Source organism: Solanum tuberosum, unplaced genomic scaffold, assembly GCF_000226075.1.
Source record: "Solanum tuberosum cultivar DM 1-3 516 R44 unplaced genomic scaffold, SolTub_3.0 scf00048, whole genome shotgun sequence".
NCBI classification, from domain to species: Eukaryota; Viridiplantae; Streptophyta; class Magnoliopsida; order Solanales; family Solanaceae; genus Solanum; species Solanum tuberosum.
Genome location: NW_006238976.1, coordinates 1,673,930 through 1,697,168, shown reverse-complemented (window position 1 = coordinate 1,697,168; position 23,239 = coordinate 1,673,930). Strand labels below are relative to the sequence as shown.

Here is a 23,239-nt window from a genome sequence, read left to right as displayed (position 1 = left end):
GGTGGGGGTAGGGGTGGGGTGGGTTAAGGGGAAGACGAAATAAAATAGATAGGTCTCTATCGATGTGTCTGCTTCAGCAAGGATATTTTTAAAATTTTCTTTTGTTCTATTTTAATTATAGTGTACAATACCTCTCAGCTAGAATTTTTTTCATTCCTGATGCTTGAACTCGAAACCCCTAGTTCAATAGCGAACTGAACAAATCTTTATTAAAGAAAGTTAAAATATGAAATGTTAATATCAATGTATAGGATACAACACATATAGTCTATATATATAAATATTTTATTTGTTTATTATACAACGTAATTTTCCAACAAAATGATCATGTTAGTTGACATCCCTTTGATACATGTTGTTGTATCACTCTCGTGATTACGAGTGAAAGAATCTTATTCATTCCATCGCAATCTTACCTGGTTAGTACGCTAGTTGAGTTCACGTGCTACATCTTTTAGCGTTTGTAAATTTCTCCCTAGCATGGGCTATTACCATATAAAATTAAAGAATGACATGTGCATATGTAGCTAATTAGCTTAAAGAATTAATCCTATTAAATTTCCTAAAACTTAATTAGGCAATCTTTTTAATACTATCATATATTTTTTTGGAGAGAACTAGCTACTTTAATCTTCTTTAAAGCTAAGCCTAAATGAGGCATCCCACTCTTGATCTTCAATTAGTATTAAAATTATTATTACTAGCTAGATAGATGCCAAAACAAGTAGTAAAAGAAAAGAAGAAAAATTACTCATATGGCTTGTTGGAATAATTTAATATTGCTTTGAATTTGGAATTCCATTGTGTAATTGTGAAACTAGAAGCATACGTCAACTTTAACAAACAAAATGGGCAGGTAATAACGTGTTGTTTTTGGCCTCAAGTCTTTTTTTATTTGGTTGGTCAATTTCACGTTTAGTGTCCGATCTATACGTATTGAGATCTGATTAAATTTAAATTTGTGCATTTCGAAATGCAATTTTAGAGGTAGTATTCCAAATATAATTTTTTCATTCTAAAAAACTCAAATTCAAAACCTCTAATTATAGATAGAGGAATCCCAACTATCACAATACGATATGAGATATTAGGTGAGGGTAGTAAGTCAATCGCACAATGTGTTTGATTATTGGTAATATGGTCATAGTCTTAAACTTGCACCTAAATACTTCAATTTATCGAGTACTTATACAGTTATACCAAATCGATATATGTATATTTTTTTTATAGATTTCAAGCTCTTAATCATAATTAACTAACCTAACTTGCATTTCCATTTTTTATTCAAACCATTTTAATTAACTAAAAATCAATATCATTTTCTCTAAAATCTTAAGTTGTTGAAGAGAATATATTATTATATTAGTATTTATTTATGTATTCATATCTTCAATATGTAATCATCGTGTGCTAGCTTAATTTTTTTTATGAAATTGATTTTTTTATTTAATTATAAGTGATGATAAGACTAAAATTGAAGATTACTGTCTGCTTTCAATATCACGTTGAGTTGTACGATTATCTACAATAATTTTTTCTTAGTTAAGTTAATTATATATTAAATAATTAAGATAAAAATTGTAATTAAACACATGCTAGTATAGTACCTATATTATATTATTTTACTCTTAATTTACTTCTGACCTTCTCGAACTCGAACCAAATTTAACTAACTTGCGTCAAAATTGAACAACCAAAGCTACACATTATTCCTAAGGAGCATCATACTCTACTATTTAAAAATTAAAAGTCATGCAAATCAAAACAAAATGTCTAAGGTAAGTAATAAAGGAACATTAGTGGAGAATTGCAAAAAAGTCATCAGTCCGAAAATCTCTCACATTCCGCAAAACATTAGTTCAACTTCTCACCTAACCCTTAATCGATAATGTCAGAGTCAGAATTATCACTGCTAAAATTCAAAATATAATAAAGTGATAAATAAACAAAGAAACTAATTAGAAGATTTAACATATAAGTACTAATATATACATATATATAATAAAAAATTTTTATCTTGCTTCCATCTGGCTACACCTTTGCTCATATGGTGTAAAATTCTACACAATTTATTCCTGTCAGGACGTTTACTTCAAATCAATAACAAAATGATACATGTCCTATGTATACACTTTTGATGTACATGTTTATCTCAATTATTACTTGACTATGTTGATGCGCATTAATTTGATATAAACACAAAATACAAATAATTTTTTTTTATTCTTGTATAAATATTATGACAAGTTTGAAATGTCATGTTAGTAACAATTATAACAATAATATATTTAATGAAATATCGGGATAGAATATACGCGAATCTTATCTCATTGCGGAGATGGAGAGACGTTTTATAAAAGTTAAAACGGTTTTGTATATATGTCTGACAAATCCGTGAATCCCAACATACATAACAATGGAGTTTCCACTTAGTACTCTCACACACATTCCTGTAAATTCTCTCTCTCTCTTTCCAATTTCTCATTAGTTTCTATTTTTTTTTCGCATTTTAATTGAATTAACTTCTTCTGATAGGCAATTCGCCGAGTTTTACTACTCGCCGTGGTGATTTTAACGGCGTTCGGTAATGTTCACGGCCGGCACAAAGTACACAAATGGGAAACCGTCGAGTACTCCGCCATAAGTTGCAGAGCACACACTGCATCGTTGACGGATTTCGGCGGAATCGGCGACGGAACGACGTTGAATACTGACGCTTTTCGAACGGCGGTTGATCACCTGAGCCAGTTTCAATCGGACGGCGGTTCGATGCTGTATGTACCTGCCGGAAAATGGCTGACGGGGAGTTTCAATTTGACCAGCCATTTTACTCTGTATCTCGACAAAGACGCCGTTCTTCTCGCCTCTCAGGTAACTTTTTTTTTTTTTTTTTTGTGCATTTGCCTATTTCTCAATTTTGAATTTATCATCAAATTTCGAAATGCATGAATGAACAATATTATTACGCAGTCCAACTTGTTTAAGTTTGAACAATTAATTATCAACTAAGCAACTCAATTATTTTGACCTGGCTCATCTAAACGTTTGATTAATTATCAACCTATTAAGCAACTCAATTATTTTGACCCGGCACATCTAAACGTTCAATGTTTAAGTTTGAATGGATTGATTATCCACCTACTTAGTGACTAAATTGTTTTGACCCGGCTCATCTAAATGTTGAGCTTATTTGAACCAAATGTTTAGTCTAAGTTGACATATGAAATTCATTGAAAAAACATTTTAATTCAAAAAGGTTTTATTTGATAAATTATATAGAGTTATACTGAAAAGGAGGAAAAAAAATATTTTGTTAGTTTTATTTGATAATTAAGTATATTATAAGGAAATAAAAGAAATTAAAGCTTAGTAAGATTTGAGCGAGATTAATTATAATCTATTGTTTAGCTTATATGATCAGCTCATTTCAGTCCAAGTAAACTTTAAGTAGGATCAGACAATAATTTATTCGTTTTTAACCAAATAAAAATTTAGCTCAAATCGCGCATTTATCACCCCCTAATTACGATTGATGGAAGGAGGAATTCTTATCTGGAATCTGGATAAAATAGATTTGCAAAAAGGATGTAATAACATATACAATTTAATTTTATGAAAACATTAGATAGTTCATTATTAAATATAGTTAGGTGTCAACGAAAATAGTGTCATATGAATTTAATATCTGTACCTTATTTTCCAGTCCGTGAATGAAGGCAACCCACTGAGAATAGTACAAAAGTTGCACTACTTTAGCGGTGAGAATGTCTCTCAATTAATTAAGTCCAACTCCACCGTAACTCTAACTCAATAATTGTTTCCTAAAATAAAATAAAAAATCAATCAGTGGATCTTATTAGCTAGGTATAAAAAAAAGAGCAACTTTCAAATATAGCAAACACAAAATTCATATTTGTATGCTATAGCAAAGTTTGTATAATTCGCTATACATATACAAAAAAAACAGTTGTATAATCTGCTTTGGTATACATATACAAAAAGATCAATTGTATAAAGTGAGAGAGGCGAGTGAGCGAGCGAGATCTGGGAGAGGGGAGAGAGGGGAACGAAAATATATGTATATATACAATTTTCACGCATTTTATACATTTGCGTTTTTGTATAAAGTGAGAGAGGCGAGTGAGAGAGCGAGATCTGGGAGAGGGGAGAGAGGGGAACGAAAATATATGTATATATACAATTTTCACGCATTTTATACATTTGCGTTTTTGTATAAAGTGAGAGAGGCGAGTGAGAGAGCGAGATCTGGGAGAGGGGAGAGAGGGGAACGAAAATATATGTATATATACAATTTTCACGCATTTTATACATTTGCGTTTTTGTATAAAGTGAGAGAGGCGAGTGAGAGAGCGAGATCTGGGAGAGGGGAGAGAGGGGAACGAAAATATATGTATATATACAATTTTCTCTCGCTTTATACAAACACAAACACACTTTATACGCTTGCGTTTGTATAAAAAACGAGAGAGGTGAGGAAGAGAACTCGAGTGGCGAGCGAGATTCACCAGGAGAGAGGTGAAATAGCAACAGTTTGCTATGAGGTACAATTAAATCAAACTATATTTATAACATTTAATTAGAATTAATAGTTTGCTATTATATACAATTTTCCCTAAAAAAAATTCAAGGCATTCCCATAAGAATAAGGTATACAAAGACTGAAATAAAAGGGAAAAAAAAGCTTACTTTACTCTTATTTTATTCAAGTCTTGATACATAGAATTACTTAATACATGTACGGATAAAACGTAGCAAGTATCCATTGAATTAGTCGAAATACATGTAGATTATAACCCGAACCCATTTCAGGACGTGAAAAAGTTACAACCACTAATCTTAAGGAACAGTCAGTTTTTATCCAATTATGCTGATGATTAAGCTGAATATACTTCTTGTATTTTCAGAGTTATTCATCACGTGAACTCATTTTGTCCTGCCCCCAAGGCCTAGCTTGAGTGGCAAAAGGTGGAGGATTTGTGGCTTAGGTCGCAGGTTCAAGCCCCACACCATGCAAAGCAAAGCCCGGTATTTAAGTGGAGAAGGGTAGAGGGGCGGGCCCATTATCTATCGAGTTTAGAAGGCTGTGATTGGTTCAGGTCGGTCACAGACGGATTTCTCGGTTAAAAAAAAAAACTCATTTTGTCCTTTTTCTATAACCTGAGGATCACATTTTAAGCGCTACCATATGGAGGGTCTTTCAAAGTAATGTTGGTAGCATCTGGGGAAGGTGCAAGAATCTTTAAAATTTACTCGATATCTCTTCGATGACAAAAGAATTTGCAATCGCTAGCTATCCTTCAGATGCGTACAAGGTAAACCTCTCACTTCAGTATAATAACCCACAAATCCTGGTGCGACAAGCTAGCTCGAACGAGAAAGCATGCAGGGGTTTTCGAACCTAAGACCCCCATTTGGAAGATCCCTGCTTAACCAACTCTGCTACCCTTAAGTGTTAGTAGAAGATAATAAATATACAGGAAAATAATTGAGATATACATAAGTTGATCCAAACACCACATGAAAATATGAACCAACTCGGCCACCCTTATCCTGCTCTATCACTGATTTCCTGTTGTTCTTTAGGATGAAAATGATTATCCGGTGATTGCACCGTTGCCGTCCTACGGCCGAGGAAGGGATACAGACGGCGGTAGATTCATTAGTCTTGTTTTTGGATCCAACCTCACTGATGTTGTCATCACAGGTAGTCTTATGATGTTTCATTTTATGTCACTGCTACATTCTAGTTTAAAATCTTATGTCTGAATTCACATAAAAAATTAGAATATTTGTCGCTGATACTCTAAATTCAAACAGGTGAAAATGGAACCATTGATGGGCAAGGGCAGCTATGGTGGGACAAATTCCACAATGGAGAACTAAAATTTACAAGGCCTTACCTGATAGAAATCATGTACTCTGATAATATTCAGATCTCCAGTCTAACTTTGATTAATTCTCCTTCATGGAATGTCCATCCTGTATATTGCAGGTAACCAAATTAATCTTGATTTCACAAAGTTCAATATTATTTACTTCTAATTCAATAGTTACCGAGGATAAAAGTTAAATTTCTTTGTGAAATGCAGCAACATTATCATCCAAGGTATCACTATCCTTGCACCGGTCAGATCTCCAAATACTGATGGCATTAACCCTGGTAATCTTCCGTTAGTGTTTAAGTATGCTGATGTTATGAAATGAGCTTAAATGAAGAAGTCAAGATTCATATAGCCAACCTAATAGCATGAAGTTGTTTTTTATTAAACTGAGTCTTACTTGCAGATTCTTGCATAAATACTAGAATAGAAGACTGTTACATTGTCTCCGGAGACGATTGTATTGCTGTTAAGAGTGGTTGGGACGAGTATGGAATCGCCTTTGGGATGCCAACAAAGCAGCTAGCTATAAGGCGAATCACCTGCATTTCTCCAACCAGTGCAACAATTGCATTAGGCAGTGAGATGTCAGGAGGAATTCAAGATGTAAGAGCAGAGGACATTGTAGCAATCAATACAGAATCAGCGGTTCGAATCAAGACTGCAGTAGGAAGAGGCGGATACGTGAAGGATATATATGTTAGAGGCGTGACAATGAAAACAATGAAATACGTATTCTGGATGACGGGAGATTATGGTTCTCATCCAGACAACAACTATGATCCCAACGCGTTACCTGTGATTGAAAACATCAATTACCGCGATATGGTTGCTGAGAACGTGACCATTGCTGCCAAGCTTGCAGGAATTTCTGGTGATCCGTTTACTGGAATCTGCATATCAAATGTCACGATAGAGATGGCGCCTAAAGCAAAGAAACTTTTCTGGAATTGTACAGATATTTCCGGGATCTCAAGTGGTGTGGTACCTCAGCCTTGTGATTTGTTGCCAGATCAAGGGACGGAGTACGCTTCACCCTGTAATTTTCCAACAGAGAGCTTACCAATTGATGATATGGAAATTCAGACGTGTTCCTGCAGGAAGAAAATATATAACTAATACATCAATGTAATAAGAATTTCTTCAGATGGAAGACGATATCATACCCACTTTAATTGTTCTGTTGCTTCACACCCCCGAACAGTCCATGAATATATACTGGCGATCCCTGTTCACTGTGGACGAGACATGCTAATATCTGTAACTGTTACATATATTGTGAATGCCACGAATTTATGCAGCCAATATTTCAAGATAAAGTAAAGAAAAAAGTTTGTTGGTGAATGCGTGTTGAACCGTAACAAAGCTATTTCAGTGTTTTACAAGAATTCCTAGTCCACAATGTGGTAAGACTGAATAGTCATTAAACAATTTAATAGATGAAAATAAGCATGTTTTACATCTCATATCACTAGGAGGAATTGTTTTATCTCCTAAACCAAGATATTGGTTTAATTCAGCTCTCTCCTCCAGTGAAACATAACTTACACAATGTATTAAAGGAAGAAAAATATGTCCTACATATGATACAAAACAGGACAATCCATCATATATTTTGTTCAACAAAGTCCGGGTAAAACTTCACGGACTCCCTCCAAATCAGTTCCTTGATCTTTTCTTCAGTGATTGAGGGCTCGTCGAAATCCAAACTGAATGGCCTGGGGCAAATCGGCTCATCATTGAGGTCATGAAGAGATGACAAAAATGGGTGACAAAGAGCCTCATCAACTGCACATAACCGAACACACATGAGGTAAACACATGATGAACTACAAAGGAAAACATATCATGCAGAGGTTGAGGTCAGATCTTTTGGTGCTTTACCTGTAATCCGACGGGTTGGGTCAAAAACAAGCATCTTTTCAAGCAAATCGACAGCCAAAGGAGACATGCTGGGAAATCTTGCAGAAAATTGTTGCTTAGGATATTGAGGAAGCTGTCGGACATATCTTCGGGCATTATCACTTCTCAGAAATTGAAGGCTGGCATCATCAGGTGAACCTAGTAGCTTCACGACAGAAGAAACACAGTTGAAGCTGGGAATGATAAGCTGATCAAACTGCTTCAGAGGCAGAAAATACAAGTCCCGTCTATACTGAAAGGCTGTTTTTAGTCAGACCTTTTCTTGAACCCGTTGTGAAAATATAAAATGATTTACTTATTCAATGAACATTTGAAAGCATTGTCTGCATGGAGTTACAGCATAGCACTGGCTATGACACTAATAATCACTTACTTATTCAATGAACATTTGAAAGCATTGTCTGCATGGAGTTACAGCATAGCACTGGCTATGACACTGGATATCACTCTCAACTCCCAACTTCAGAAGGGAGCAATGATTCAATTTTAAAAGGAGGGGAAAAGTGAAAGAAAAGAGGAGGTTTTTTCAGGTCTCAATTTTCTAATACTAACTTTTAACGTTTCCACTTCAAGACATGCAGGTAGAATGTCAGCAGATCAATATTTTAAAGCTTCCAAATGATTTTTTAAAAACAGGTTCTAGCTAAAGAATGTTGGAAATGTATTGCAAACCAAAGAAAGAATTGACATGACTTTTACCTCAGTAATGAGTCTCAGCTGCTGCACATAATCTTTTCCAGGAAACAAAGGTTCTCTTGTCATTATTTCACCAAGAATACAACCAACAGACCAAACATCAATTGCTCCAGTGTATTCTGAACAGTTAAGGAGCAATTCAGGTGCTCGATACCAGCGAGTAACAACATACTCAGTCATGAAATCTGTCTCAGAAGTTGTCCTTGCCAACCCAAAGTCTCCAATCTTGAGGTCGCAATTTGCATTTAGGAACAAATTGCTTGGCTTAAGATCACGATGTAAGACATTTGCTGAGTGTACATATTTCAGTCCACGTAATAGCTGATACATGAAGTACTGCAAAATTAAGTCAAATGTTATCCAACTATTAGAATCCAGATAAGGTAACAACAGTGTGCCAGAATAAATCTAGGAAAGAAAGCAGTATATTAGAATGTTCCCAGTGAAAGCTGGACCAACTTCTAGGATTTCCTCCATGCTATTAAGAGAAAATACTAAACAATAGTCTAGCTTGGCATGCAAGTCTGGCACCCCAGCAGGATTGATAACATTGTCAGGAGAACAGAAGAGATTGTTAGACTGACAAACCAACTCATTCACGCCTTTTCAATCTATTGTAGGAACTTATGGACATCTAAATGCTTCCGAAAAATCATTACCAGTAACTGACATCTTTAAGGATCTGATGACTAATAAATCCCATCCATATTTTATTTTTACAGAATAGTGCCACAGAGTAACAACTGTGTTGTAGTCATAGTATAAGCACAAATGGGGAAAACAGTAATAGCTTAGCATCCAAGGGTGTGGCCCAGACGTCAATGAAGCGAGTGAGAACCATGAGGTCTTAGGTTTCAAATCCCAGCAGAGACAAACAACACTAGGTGATCTCTTCCCATTATTCCTAGCATTGGTGGATAGAGTTACCTGGTACCTATTGTTGGTGGGAGGTGGCAGGTATACAGTGGAATTAGTGAGGTGCGCGCAAGCTAGGCCGGACACCACAATTATCAAATAAAAAAAATAGTACATAGCTGTCACCCTTGACTTTGATAAATTTCCCTAAACAGAACAATAAACACATAATAACATAAGATTTTCTCTCCATGATTTCGTTGATCTCATCCAAATTGATTAACTAGGAAATGGTGTTACAACAGCAGCTAGACTAGCTCAAGTAATATATGTGGGAGTTTGTTTCTAAATCCTACAACACAACTTTCCGATAAATCAACCATAACTTCATGTCAACCATTTGTAGAATCAAAATAGAAAATAAAAGTACACATTTTACACAAATCATAAATATCTAATAACAGAATTGTCAAGAAAGAACAGAAACCTGGCAGTGATCATTTGTCAAAGGCTGCTCAGATCGAATAATCTGATGAAGATCTGTATCCATTAATTCAGAAACTATGTACACATCATTAAAAGCTTCTTTCTTTGGTGGCCTTATGAGGTCTTTGATTGCGACAATCTGAATATTTAACAAAACATTGAAATTACCACCAATGAAGCAATCAATCAAATTCATTCACATACTCATCACCATATAGGAGCACAATACACTTACGTTTTCGTGGTCCAAGTGCCGAAGTAGCTTAATTTCTCTCAATGTCCTCTTCGCATCAATTCTGTTATCAAATGCATTTCCTATTTTCTTAATCGCAACTTCCTCACGCGTCTCAGAATTTACAGCAGCACTAACCAATAGCAGAACATAACAAACGGTTACTCCATCATATAAAGCCCCAAAAATTTACTAAAATGAGCAAAATTAATCAGTAGGAAGCCATTTGTGCTCTTTTTTCACATAATTACCATTCAATTCACATAAATAGCATATCGAAAACAACACTAATAGGTAAACAAAACTTCACCGGAAACCTACCACACAAGGCCGTAAGCGCCGCGTCCGATTGGACGAATTGGAGGAACGTATTTGCTGGAAACTTCAAATAAGCTGCCGTAAACATTGTAACGGACGTACTGCCCACCGTGTATGAGAACTCCTCTGATATCACGACTGCCGGTACTTGAAGCTCCGCCGGTTTGATTAGCCATGACGACGGCGTCGCGTTAGTTAATACTGGTGGTGCCAAGCAGCCGGTAGAGGAAGTCGCTGGGTTCTAGCGGCGTTTGACGGAGGCTCGTCGGCGATTTATGGTGGTTTAAATATACTTTTTTCTGAATTTATACCATTGGACACGGCATTGAAATTTGAAAAATGCGTGAAGTTAGTTGAGTGGACTAAACTTCAGTCTTTCACTATACGGGGAAATGCGAAAATAAAAATATTACAGGAATTAATTTTAGAGGTCATGTTGAAATTCTGCAAATTTCATATCTTAACTATGTTATGCAGAGTTAGCTGAATGTATATATAATGAATCGATATAGGCGCACACAAATCAATTTTAGATTACAAATTTTAAACGTCATTTTTAAGATAAAAAAAGTTAATGCGAGGATGTACGTAAATCATGACAGATGATTTAGTTACGAGTATTTCTCTCTTTTTTTTCATTAAGAGTGATATCTGTTACGATGAGGATGAGATAGAAAAAATTATCTCATGATTTGGATATTCCATAAGATTCATTATAGTATTATATAGATAGTGGATAAAATAATTTCCAAATTAACTAATAGTCTAATAACCCTAACTAAACGTAAGAGAAAATAATCTTGCATTTTATCTCAAAGTTATTAGTATTTTTTATCCCTCCTATCAAACGAGTCTTAAATCTTTACATCCCAGTCAATAGTCAAGATTTTCTATAAACTCCATTGAAAAAAAAAATGTTCAAGTCCTCTATTAAATTTGTTCAAAAGTCATCTTTTTTTTTTTTTTTTCTTCTTTCTTGATGAATATTAAAAAAGAAATATAGTACTAAAAAAAAACCAAAACTTTCAACATCCAAAACCTAATACGCGTGGATATATAACATAGAGATTTATAATTTTTTCTAAAAAAATTTATTAAATTAGATAAAGTAGTTGAAAATGAAATTGAATGAAGATTAATTCTTAGGTCAATTTGTTGGAAGTTCTATTCCAAAGACCAACTTGTACATATTTCCACCTACCTCTGAGTTTTCTCTCAAGGGGTCAAAGTCTTGATGATTTGTCTTCAAGTGTAGAACTAGAATCATCGTCCTTAATCAGAGGTTTTGAATTTGAATTTGAATTATCAAATCATTGTTTTTGAAAGCGTTTTATCTCATTAGGAGATTTCTTGACACGAATTCGGATTTAATTGGATTTCAATACAAATATCAAAAACGTTTTTTTTTTTTTTTTTTTTTTTTTTTTTTTTTTTTTTTTTTTTTTTTTTCTTCTTTCTTGATGAATATTAAAAAAGAAATATAGTACTAAAAAAAAACCAAAACTTTCAACATCCAAAACCTAATACGCGTGGATATATAACATAGAGATTTATAATTTTTTCTAAAAAAATTTATTAAATTAGATAAAGTAGTTGAAAATGAAATTGAATGAAGATTAATTCTTAGGTCAATTTGTTGGAAGTTCTATTCCAAAGACCAACTTGTACATATTTCCACCTACCTCTGAGTTTTCTCTCAAGGGGTCAAAGTCTTGATGATTTGTCTTCAAGTGTAGAACTAGAATCATCGTCCTTAATCAGAGGTTTTGAATTTGAATTTGAATTATCAAATCATTGTTTTTGAAAGCGTTTTATCTCATTAGGAGATTTCTTGACACGAATTCGGATTTAATTGGATTTCAATACAAATATCAAAAACGTAATGAGAAATGAAAAAAGCTTGCCATCTCTTTTTTTTTCCGATTGTGTTCGGTTTTAGCATTGAGGCCAAACTGATTCGGATTCGGCCTCATTTGGAAAGAAGCATTACCTATCAATAATTTTTCTATACCTAGAACTCAAACCTCAGGCTTCTGATTAAGAAAGAAACAACTTTATCCACTATAGTGATGCTTGCTACCTCTAGCTAATTGCACTATGGCCTATGGGTAATATTCTTGTAAGCAACCAACCAATGAAAAGTGAACTAAAATGATATAAGAAACCATCACCAAAAGTTATGGTAGGGCAATAAGTTTCTTTGAGACTTGGTTAGAATTCAAAAGTCTCGAAGTTAAGTCTTGGAATAAAATTATATTTGGTAGAGAGCGATTTATTTTTAAAGTGAAATCTCTTTAACACAAATTCGGATATTTCTTTTATCTGCCTATGATAGTCTAAAGGTCTATAAATTGCAAGGAAAAAAAAAAGATAATAAAAATATATTTTTAAAAATTATTTACTACTACTTTACTCCCAAAAAGAAACCAATTATTTGGAATAATAAAGGGATAACTACAAAATGGCCCAGAATATTATTACTCAAGGCCCAAAAGAAAAAAAAACATTAAAATGGACCAGCCTGAGAGTTGGTCTAAATCAAACTGGACCTATTTTATTCTTAGTTCTTACTAAATATAGGATGCGTTGTATTTTTACTTATGTTTTCAAGATAATTTCATAAACCTCCTCATATTTTTACTTATGTTTTTATAAGCACTATCAATGTTAAAAGAAGTGAATAAGATAGAATAAATCACTACAATAACAAGCGGTATCATTTTCAATATTTATACATAAAATATACTTTCATTTTGCTTTTATCTAAATATACATATTTAAGAAAATTCGACGACGTTGTACTGTCCTGTAAAATTGCTTGAGCGACTTATATTTTTTCTTGGTTTAAATTATATTTTTCCACTATCAAGTCATATAAAAGATTTAAAATTTAAGCCTCCTTCAAATATAAAATTATGATGTTGACACTAATCAAATTGTCTATTACAATAGATAAAATGTAAAAAAAAAAAAATACACAAATATCCAACTATAAATATATATAACTTAAACTTGAATACTAATAGGTGAATTAAAGAATAAGTGAAACGTTTCTCATAGATAGAAAAACTCAATGTTATTTCCCTCTCTTTTAGTTTTGAAAATATGTTCAAAGAAACACTTTTAATTAATTAACATGCTTTCATTTCACTCTCTAATCTATTTCACAACTCAATTAATAAAAAAAAAACTCCCGAAATAATTCAAAATAAAAAAAAAAAAAAAATCAATCTTCAATCATCTCATAAAGTAGAAGGAAAAGAAGATAAAATTTGTCCCATATTGTTTGATGTAGTTGGATCTATAATCTCATGATCACCGCCAATTGATCCATTTTCTTGATCCCAAAATAGATAACTTGGACAACATTGTTGAGTGTCCACTTGACTATTCCATTCATTATTATTTTCTTGTCCTTCCAACATTATATTATTGTTATTATTACTACTAGGTATTTCCATTGGTGGTACCATACTCTCTATCAATGGGGGCAAATAATTTGAATCCATCCCTATCGCGTACGAAGACGTCTGTACTTGTTGTTGATCAACTTGCCAGCAGAACTCTGAGTTCAATATCGATGTTTCTTGAAATAACGAGGTGTTATTAGTAGCATTTCGATTTGTGGCATCGTTAATAATAACATTTGTCATTGAGTCAAGTGAACCACCATCAAAAAAGAACAATTGGTTTGGTGAATTGAATAGGGTAGAATCTTGGAGGAGTATTTGAGATTTTGTTCCAATGTCTTGTGTGAAGAATATATCTTGTTGGCTTGTAATTGTGTTATAATTTGTCAATGGAGATCTTTGATGTTGCTGGTGATGGTGATGATGATCAGTACTAGAAGTTGTGTTTGTTGATGACTTTGAAGGTTTTTTTAGCTTCTTTTTTATCCAGGAGTTCCAATAATTTTTTATCTCGTTATCTGTTCTTCCAGGCAAATGACTTGCTATATGTGCCCACCTACAATGTTGTTTTACATAGGAAATGTTAGAAAATGAGTAGAACAGGACAAAATCTTTATTTTCTAGAGGTTTGGTAAAGATAACTATAAGAAGGTAAAAATTACCTTTTTCTCTATCAAATCATAGTACTTTAATTTATGATGAATAAGTTAAAATTAAAATTTGGAATATGTATTAACTAACTATAGTTTAGCAATAAGAGTGCATGTGACGACATGCGTTATGTATTCTATTAAGTCGGAGTAAATATCAGGTCACGGGTGAAGTAAGTTTTTATCACCACATGCTATAATCGTCCATAGAAAATGCAATTAGCGACCTTTACGTGCTACAATATTTTAAAATGCACTGATATAATAAAATTCTTTACACGCTAAAGTATATAAGGTTATAAATCCATTTTCACTATCAAAATAAGTCACTACTCTCTTCGTTTCATTTTATATGATCCGTACACCAATATGTTTTTTTTAATAGCATGTAACTTGTTGTGAATTCTAGTAATATTATATATTGAACTAAGAATAAAATACAGAATAAAAGAAAGAGAAACTATTTGATTAATTGAGTATTATTATCAACTGAAAAGTACATATTATTATCAACTGAAAAGTACATATGATGTTACCTTTTTAATTTAAATGTCCTTTTCTAGAAACTGCTTTGACAATGAAATAAATTTTGAGTGCGTTTTTTGTGTGTATCATATGCACATAATTTTAAAAGCAGACCAATATATTATTACAATCTTGCTTTCAAAGTGAAACATAATTTAGAAATAGGAAGGAGGAATAAGTGAATTATAAATACTTAAGTTTCACTACTTCACACCACTAGTACTTGCAATAACAACAATAAATTCACTGAAATTTCACAAAGTGAGGTTTCAAAAAATAGGTGTATGTAGGCTTTATCACTATCCTTCTGAGGTAGAGAGACTATTTCTGAAAAACCCTCAACTCAAGCAAATCAAAACGCTAATTAAAAAAAACACATGACAGCTAATAGCAAAGCAATGCAAAAAATATAGACAAGAAGCTATAATAATAAGATATGATCACCTAAATACATTGATTGATATTAGATACCAAAAGTCAAAAACTACATGAATATACTAATACTACAACCGGCACAGAGCTCTATACATTAACCTATCCAAACACAATGTACATTATATGTGAAGCTAAAAGAAAGTTTAACTAGCTATATAGAATACTAAAATTTGAAAGAAAAATAAAAGACTTAAAATGCAATGAAAATAAGACATTTTTATTAGTAAGAAATTGAAATTAATTAACCTGTTGCCTACAGCTCCATGGAGACTTATAATCAACTTTTCTTCTTCTGGGGTAAATCTTCCTCTTCTAATATCTGGCCTCAAATAATTGATCCATCTCAAACGACAACTTTTTCCACATCTTTGAAGCCCTATAGGACCCAAAACAACCCATTAGTTGATTAATTAACTATGTCTCAATCTCAAATTAAAAGGGTCCGATATCAATATGTAAACGTAACAACAATAACAATGTATGTAAGGATGACTTATAAGAGGTCAATGAAGTGGAATGAGAATTATGAGGTTTCGGATTATGAAATTTGAAGTCAACCAATTTTTAGTATGCTTTTAAATATTTTAAGTTGTTAATTATTACCATTTATAATATGTTTTACGCAATTTTCATATAATATATGTTACTTTTTTTGTCCCAATTTAAGTGACACAAATGAATTTGAGAGTCAACCAGTTTTTAAAATACTTTTGTCCCAATATTGTGATTTATAGTATATTTTTATGTATTTTACATAATATATATCTTTTCTTTTATCCCAATTTATGTGGTATAGATGGGGATTTTTGAGAGTTTAACAATTTTTTTATATATATGTTTTCAAATATTTTAAGTTGTTAATTATTACCATTTATAATATGTTTTACGCAATTTTCATATAATATATGTTACTTTTTTTGTTCCCAATTTAAGTGACACAAATGAATTTGAGAGTCAACCAGTTTTAAAATACTTTGTCCCAATATTGTGATTTATAGTACTTTTTTTAATGTATCTTTCATATAAAATACATATCACTTCATTCGTCCTGATTTATGTGATACAAATAAAATTTCAAAAGTTAGCTAGCTTTTTAATAAGTCCTTTATTATATATAACTTGTTAATTATTGTGATTTATAGTATATTTTTATGTATTTTACATAATATATATCTTTTCTTTTATCCCAATTTATGTGGTATAGATGGGATTTTGAGAGTTAACAATTTTTTATATATATGTTTTCAAATATTTTAAGCCATTAATTATTATGACTTATAATACTTTATCTCAATTTATGTGGTATTGATGGATTTTGAGAGTTAACAATTTTTTATATATATGTTTTCAAATATTTTAAGCCATTAATTATTATGACTTATAATACTTTATCTCAATTTATGTGGTATTGATGGATTTTGAGAGTTAACAATTTTTTATATATATGTTTTCAAATATTTTAAGCCATTAATTATTATGACTTATAATACTTTATCTCAATTTATGTGGTATTGATGGATTTTGAGAGTTAACATTTTTTTATATATATGTTTTCAAAATTATTTATCATGACATATAATACTTTTATCCCAATTTATGTGGTATAGATGAAATTTTGAGAGTTAACAATTTTTTATATATGTTTTCAAATATTTTAAACTATTAATTATTATGACTTATAATACTTTTATCCCAATTCATGTGGTATAGATGGAATTTTGAGAGTTAGCTATATATATAATTTTAAACTATTAATTATTATGACTTATAATACTTTTATCATAATTTTCTATTTATTTATAAAGTAATAAAACATAAAAATTTAAAGAAGAAAACATAATGAAACATGGTAGCCTAATCTAGAACCAGACTATTAAGCAAAGAAGTAGAACATATCTTTAAGTATTGTTGATGAAATAATTTTAAATTTTTATAAAATAAATTATGTGTATAATAAATTATCCCATTATGTGTAAAATGAATACACACAAATATTATTAACATTGAAAATTTTAAGTAGGTATTGATATATGTTTGTATGACACTAAAATAAATTAGTGCGGGTCTCCTAAAACTCCCGCTATAATAGAAATGATCTTTAACGATAATTAATTAACAAGAATAACCTAATTTCCGTCAAATATATATTTTTAGTGACAATTAATATTCTTTGTAAATGTCATTACAGTCTATAGTGACATTAAATTTAATGACAATTAACTAATACTGGTAAAAACTTTAAAAAATTTAATAGGCGCTTCATAAGAATAATTTAGATAACTAATGGAAAGTGCATTCCTAAATGTAACGCAAGTATTAATGGAGAATGATTAAATGGAAGAAATTGTTAAGAAGAGCTATAGGCCCCACAATAGGCACAAAGTTGGATGGATTTACAAAAATATATGAGAACAAATCATGAAATAAACTGAAAAGTCATGGGCAAAATATATTCTAGAAATATCATGCTGCACAAAGTGGAAATAAAATATTTAATAATGGTCTTTTTGTGCAAATGATATGCACGTTCAACTTTAATAGCATCAAGTACAATCACCATCTCTATGAAATACCACCTAAATAACCAAACTACCCTCAAACCAGTGGCGAATTTACAGCCAAAAAATAGGGCAACCGCACCCGTGGTCTCTTCGTAAAGTTAGATATTTTATATGTATATTTTTTAAGATTTTGTATAATATTATATTCTTGTACCCGTACTACAAGAAGTCTAAATGGTCCACATGGTTAAATGTTGAGTTTTTGACCTTGAGGATTAAGGATCAATTCTCACTTTAATACATTTTACTTGGTGCACCCATTTTCGAAAAATCCTAAATTCGCCTCTGCCTCAAACTACTGTAATTCTCCTTAGCAGACATGTCGACGGTGTCCTGACTGCTATACCTAACTGCCACTTCTATAATATAAATAATAATGTGATTTTTTTTTTGCCAATGTTAATGAATATCAATAACACAAGTTTAATTATGTCTTATGAATATGTACATTATATAGTACAATGTAGAAGTTCAGAATTTAGAGTCAATGAATTCTGCTCTTATATATGTGCCCTACTAATATTCTTTCATGCGCACACACACAAACAAAGATAGAAGGGTGGATATATATGGTTCTTCTTAGCTTTATTCGTTGAAAATCGTAACACACTACATAGACAAAGTCAAAATTTTCATTTTTATGTATATATAATAGAACATAAACGTCTTAAGTGAAAATTCTGTTTCCGCTACTGAACTGATATTATTGAATGTGTAAAAGAAGAGTATAGAGTTAAAAGAGTGACCAGCTTTTTCAGGGACTTCACTCCAACAGCCATAGCCATGAGAAGTAATATATCTGATGAGCTTTTCATCTTCTTCTGGTGACCAAAGACCTCTCTTTACCTTTTGTTGATTACAACATGAATGATGCCCCATGAATGATCCCTTCTTGTTCTTTCTTTGTATGATTATAATAATTAATTAGTAAAAAGAAACAAAGGCAAAGTGATTAATTAGTGTGTGTTGAAACTTCATTTGCTATAAATACTCCAACAAAATGATGATCTTTCAAAGAGTGCCGACATTACTTACTATTCACTTTGGCCCCATCTTGTAGAGTACTAGTTTCCATCTAACCCTAAAATGACGTTCCATCAACTTTCTATTCCTTTCGTGTCCGCATTGAAGCTCCGATTACATAGCGTTCTGAACAAGATTTTCTTCATACACAAAATTTGAACTAAGACATTTGATTAAGAATGAAATAGTCGTCTCATACCACAACATCAGAACTCAGGTTGATATATCAACTTTCTATTCTTTTTTATTTTTCACTTAGTGTCTGATGTCCACAATATAGCTCCGATTAAATACATATTATGAGGATGACCCTTCCTACAAGATTTTTTTCATAACCAAAACTCAAACCGATACATGTGATTAAGAATGGATCAGTAGTCCACCTACCAGTGCACCAGAACCTAGGTTGATATTTATCAATTTTCTATTCTATGTCTATGTCATTGTGTATCAAAAAGTCATTGAATTAATTATTATATCTTGTTAATTCTACGTAGACAAATTGTGTATTTTGTAACAAACTCCAATAGTAAATATTATTAATTCAACCATGCCGTCTTGTTCGGTCGAGTACCCTTTACCTATCTTTTTCGTTTTTTTTTTTCTAGCACAAGTCACGTACGTAAGTTGTGAGATCACTCTAGGGGTGTGGGTGGGTGGGGGGTAATGAAAATTTTGCACAATTTAGTTGTCTACATCACTTGTACTTTTAAGTTAGAGTGTAAGTAATATTCAAATTGATAATGACGATGTAGAGAATTTTTATACTATCAAGTTATTTTTCCTTTTGTAGCGTATAATCTGTTTTATTTTTAAGATTATGAATTACGCTTCCTATGGAATGTTATACTTATAGATATCATATGGGAAGGAAAAAAATGGTGGGAGAGAATTTAAGTTCAACTCAAAAAGAATTTTTGTTGGGAGCTCCATCTTCAGAAGTAGATTCTACAATATAATGCACTACTTTAAATCTCACGTTTTACTATGATATCAAATAATGGGTGAGAAATTAAACAATAATAATTAATAATTCTTCATAGAAAGTTCAAAATCATTATAATTCTAGTTTGGGGATTGCGATAATTGTACATTTTCTTGTACTTGCGTGATAACTAATAAGTTAGAGAATAAAAGGAAATAATAACTTTAGATATTTGGGTTTTAGCCATAACCCTTGTATGATTATAATATTATTTTTTACTAATACGGTGAAAGTAGAATAAAAAAAATAAAAAAATATATTTTATATGTAAAATGGTGTCGTTTTTTCAAAAAAAAAACTCTCAAAATAGATAAGGTCTGTATACACTCTATGTCTCAATCGATTGCCTTTTGCTTCAACAAAAAAAGTGATGATAGATAGTGAGTTTTTTTTCTTTTTTTCTTTTCTTTCTTTTAAAGTTTTACAACATACAATGAATTGAAACTTTTCAAAGTATACATTATCACAATTCTAGTTTTGAGTGTATAAGAGGACGTAATTTTAATTCAAACATGATTATATTATTGAGAATCTTGTAAATCAAATTAAAACACAATTAAATAATCACTTTGCTTGCTTTACAAGCTTAGATTTTGGAAGAAAAAAATAATTTAGTATGATTGACGTCATTTGATTTTATTTGTCAAATTTACTAGTACGTTAATTTCTTGATTAGACTCTTAATACTGTTCTTCTTTTTTATTAATTTATTTATCATACTTTCATTTTCTGTTAATCAAATTATGTCGGACTATTATTTAATTTAGCCGCCATCACACATGTTTTTAAATACGAAAATGGTTTAGCAATAATTCTCCTTTTTACTGTGCTTAAGTTGTGATGAGATGGTTGAAATCTCTTTATCCTTAGTTAGAGCTCTCAAGTCTGAGCCCTTAAGAATGGGAAAAATAAATTCTATTGGGAGCGTCGTTCCAAAAAATGGACCCTTATGTCAGGGTGTCCAATTCGTCGGAAAATTATATAGTATATATAATTAAAATGATAAACAAAGTGGTCAAATAATATATGTTGGACACCTTGACACAACAATATAATGTAGCCTATTAGTGGTTTCAGGTCAAGAGCAAAGACACACAAACTTAAAGTGTTCGTGTGTTTGAATCTCACTAGTAATAGCTTTTTTTTCACTTTTTAAGAAGAGCAGGCTCACTTTAGCTCTAGGACTATCCTTCGTGAAATTTCTGGCTCCACCACTGCTGTTATATACGAATCTAAATTTGATCGAGCTTTGATACAAATATCGGAAACGTTGAAATAACTTAAACTCTATAGGTAATTGTACGCTATGTGAAGCCTAAACATCTCTAGAACATTCAAGATTTCTTTTATATCAGTATGAGTCAATAGTGATTTTTGTTTTATTATTGAATATCAATCTATTTTAATCATATTATAACAAGGTAAAATACTTTATATCAAAAAATTCTTCATTCTCAATGTTCGAACCAGTCTCGACTAGCTACTATTCATGGCCAGGCAGAATGTATGTTATGATTATTTTAGTGTCCAATTGTAAGGTGAGTTAACTTGGCAACTTTCATTATTAAAAAAAAAACAAAAGTTTTAGTGCTTTTCTTTGAAAATATAAAATAAAAAATGTGATGGGAATTTGCCAACTTAATAATTAAAACTGGATAACTTTATTTACATCCTTGGGTTTCAATCAAGAAAAAGGGAAGCCAACTTTAATTTGTCTATTATTTCGGCTTTCCAAATTTTACATTTTATAACCTATTTTGTACCTACTCCTCTTGGAATTGAAAACAATTATTTGTATACGAAATTCATCGTTTTCTATTTGAATTTTTTATGTATCATATGGAGCTAATTATTAAGAGAGAAACATTTTCTATTTGAGTTTTTTCAATCTCAAAAGTTGTCAGACGTAAAACTTTTATTATTAAGGGTTGAGAAATCATATTCATCCCATTATATATCATATAACAATAGAATTTTGAATTGTTACATACGTACTTTACAAGAACGACTTCCATCTTGAATTTTTAACCCCGACCATTTAACAATCTTGTCTTTTTTAATTGACTCTTGTTGCCCGTCGGGCATAAGTTATGGATATAAATTAGTTTTGGTTATAAGTAGAAGTTCATTACATTTTACTATAGTAAATCTGCTCAATTAACCACAAATTTTGCCTCATAGACAAAAATTGCTTGTGTTAACGTAATTGTTCACAAGTCAATACAATAAGCAACACATTACCTTATTTCATAGTATATACGTAACTTCTTGAAATATTCACAACTCTATTATAGACAAAATTAACTTATTTTCAGATTATCGATAGAACTGTCTGATGAATGATAAACATTACTTTTTAAAATAAAATTATCAAGCGAGGCTAAAAATTTAAGATCGCGCTTATTGTGTCCTTTTACTGCCACTTATTGAATGTTACATTGTTAAATTTAGACAAGATTCTTTCAAATCAATTTCTTGCTTGTTCTAGTGTAACCAAAAGAATAGACACTATAAGATCCTTAGTAGACCATCACAACTATATAATTAATCAAAACTTTCCCTCATCAATTAATCACTTTACAGCTTCACGAATGTCATTAAACAATAATTTTTAATTAGTATTGTATTCCCTCTGTCCCTAATTAATTGTCCACTTTTGAAAAAACAATTAATGACATAGTGAGTTTACCATTTTATCCCTATTAATTATGAAGTGGATTTTTCAAAGTAATTAGTCATTTAATTGAGGGTATAATAGGTAAAAAAAATTGTCCTTTCTTGATTTGTCAAAATGGACAAGTAATTAGAGATAACTATAAAAGGAAAAATGGACAAGTAATTAGGGACAGAGGGAGTAATTATCAAGAATCTTAAACTTTCTTAATCTTTGATAATTAAACTGCGGGCAATCAAGGATTCAATTAGAATGTATTTTAATAATTTAATATTTCATATACATAGATTGACATGTTTTGCATGTTGAAATACACAAAGAGTTATATTATTTAATTAATTTTAAATTAAATAATATTAAGGCAAAAATAATGATGATTATGAAATGGAGAGGATCTGTTGGTGTGATGCAAATCATTCACCATATTTGATGTGAATTATATTTGCTTAATAGGAAGCTGAATTTGAAAGTAATATGCAAATCATTTGAAATAAGACACTTATTAGAAGAAATTAAATAAATGGGAGAATGATTATTCTTAGCTTTAAGGGGGGGCAAGGAGTTTA

General features: G+C 31.4%; 3 protein-coding genes across 3 annotated transcripts; 1 reads left to right on the top strand and 2 right to left on the bottom strand.

The window, feature by feature from the left end:
- Positions 1–2,347: 2,347 nt before the first annotated feature.
- LOC102584705 (probable polygalacturonase) lies at positions 2,348–7,200 on the top strand. Its single transcript, XM_006343874.2, has 6 exons — positions 2,348–2,452; positions 2,536–2,871; positions 5,605–5,725; positions 5,839–6,013; positions 6,111–6,181; positions 6,307–7,200. The coding sequence occupies exons 1-6, from the start codon at positions 2,417–2,419 to the stop codon at positions 7,017–7,019; spliced, it is 1,452 nt and encodes a 483-aa protein (XP_006343936.1). The 5' UTR covers positions 2,348–2,416; the 3' UTR covers positions 7,020–7,200.
- A 20-nt stretch (positions 7,201–7,220) lies between these two features.
- On the bottom strand, positions 7,221–10,672 carry LOC102584364 (mitogen-activated protein kinase homolog MMK2-like). The gene is given in 6 exon segments (NM_001287969.1): positions 7,221–7,688; positions 7,785–7,968; positions 8,523–8,855; positions 9,862–9,999; positions 10,096–10,225; positions 10,414–10,672. Coding segments are annotated over 6 exon segments (1,140 nt in total). The 5' UTR covers positions 10,587–10,672; the 3' UTR covers positions 7,221–7,506.
- Positions 10,673–13,495: 2,823 nt separating this feature from the next.
- LOC102584044 (transcription factor MYB21) lies at positions 13,496–18,945 on the bottom strand. The gene is made up of 3 exons (XM_006343872.2): positions 18,738–18,945; positions 15,677–15,806; positions 13,496–14,376 (listed from the first exon to the last, which is right to left on the bottom strand). The coding sequence occupies exons 1-3, from the start codon at positions 18,868–18,870 to the stop codon at positions 13,653–13,655; spliced, it is 987 nt and encodes a 328-aa protein (XP_006343934.1). The 5' UTR covers positions 18,871–18,945; the 3' UTR covers positions 13,496–13,652.
- Between the last annotated feature and the right edge of the window lie 4,294 nt (positions 18,946–23,239).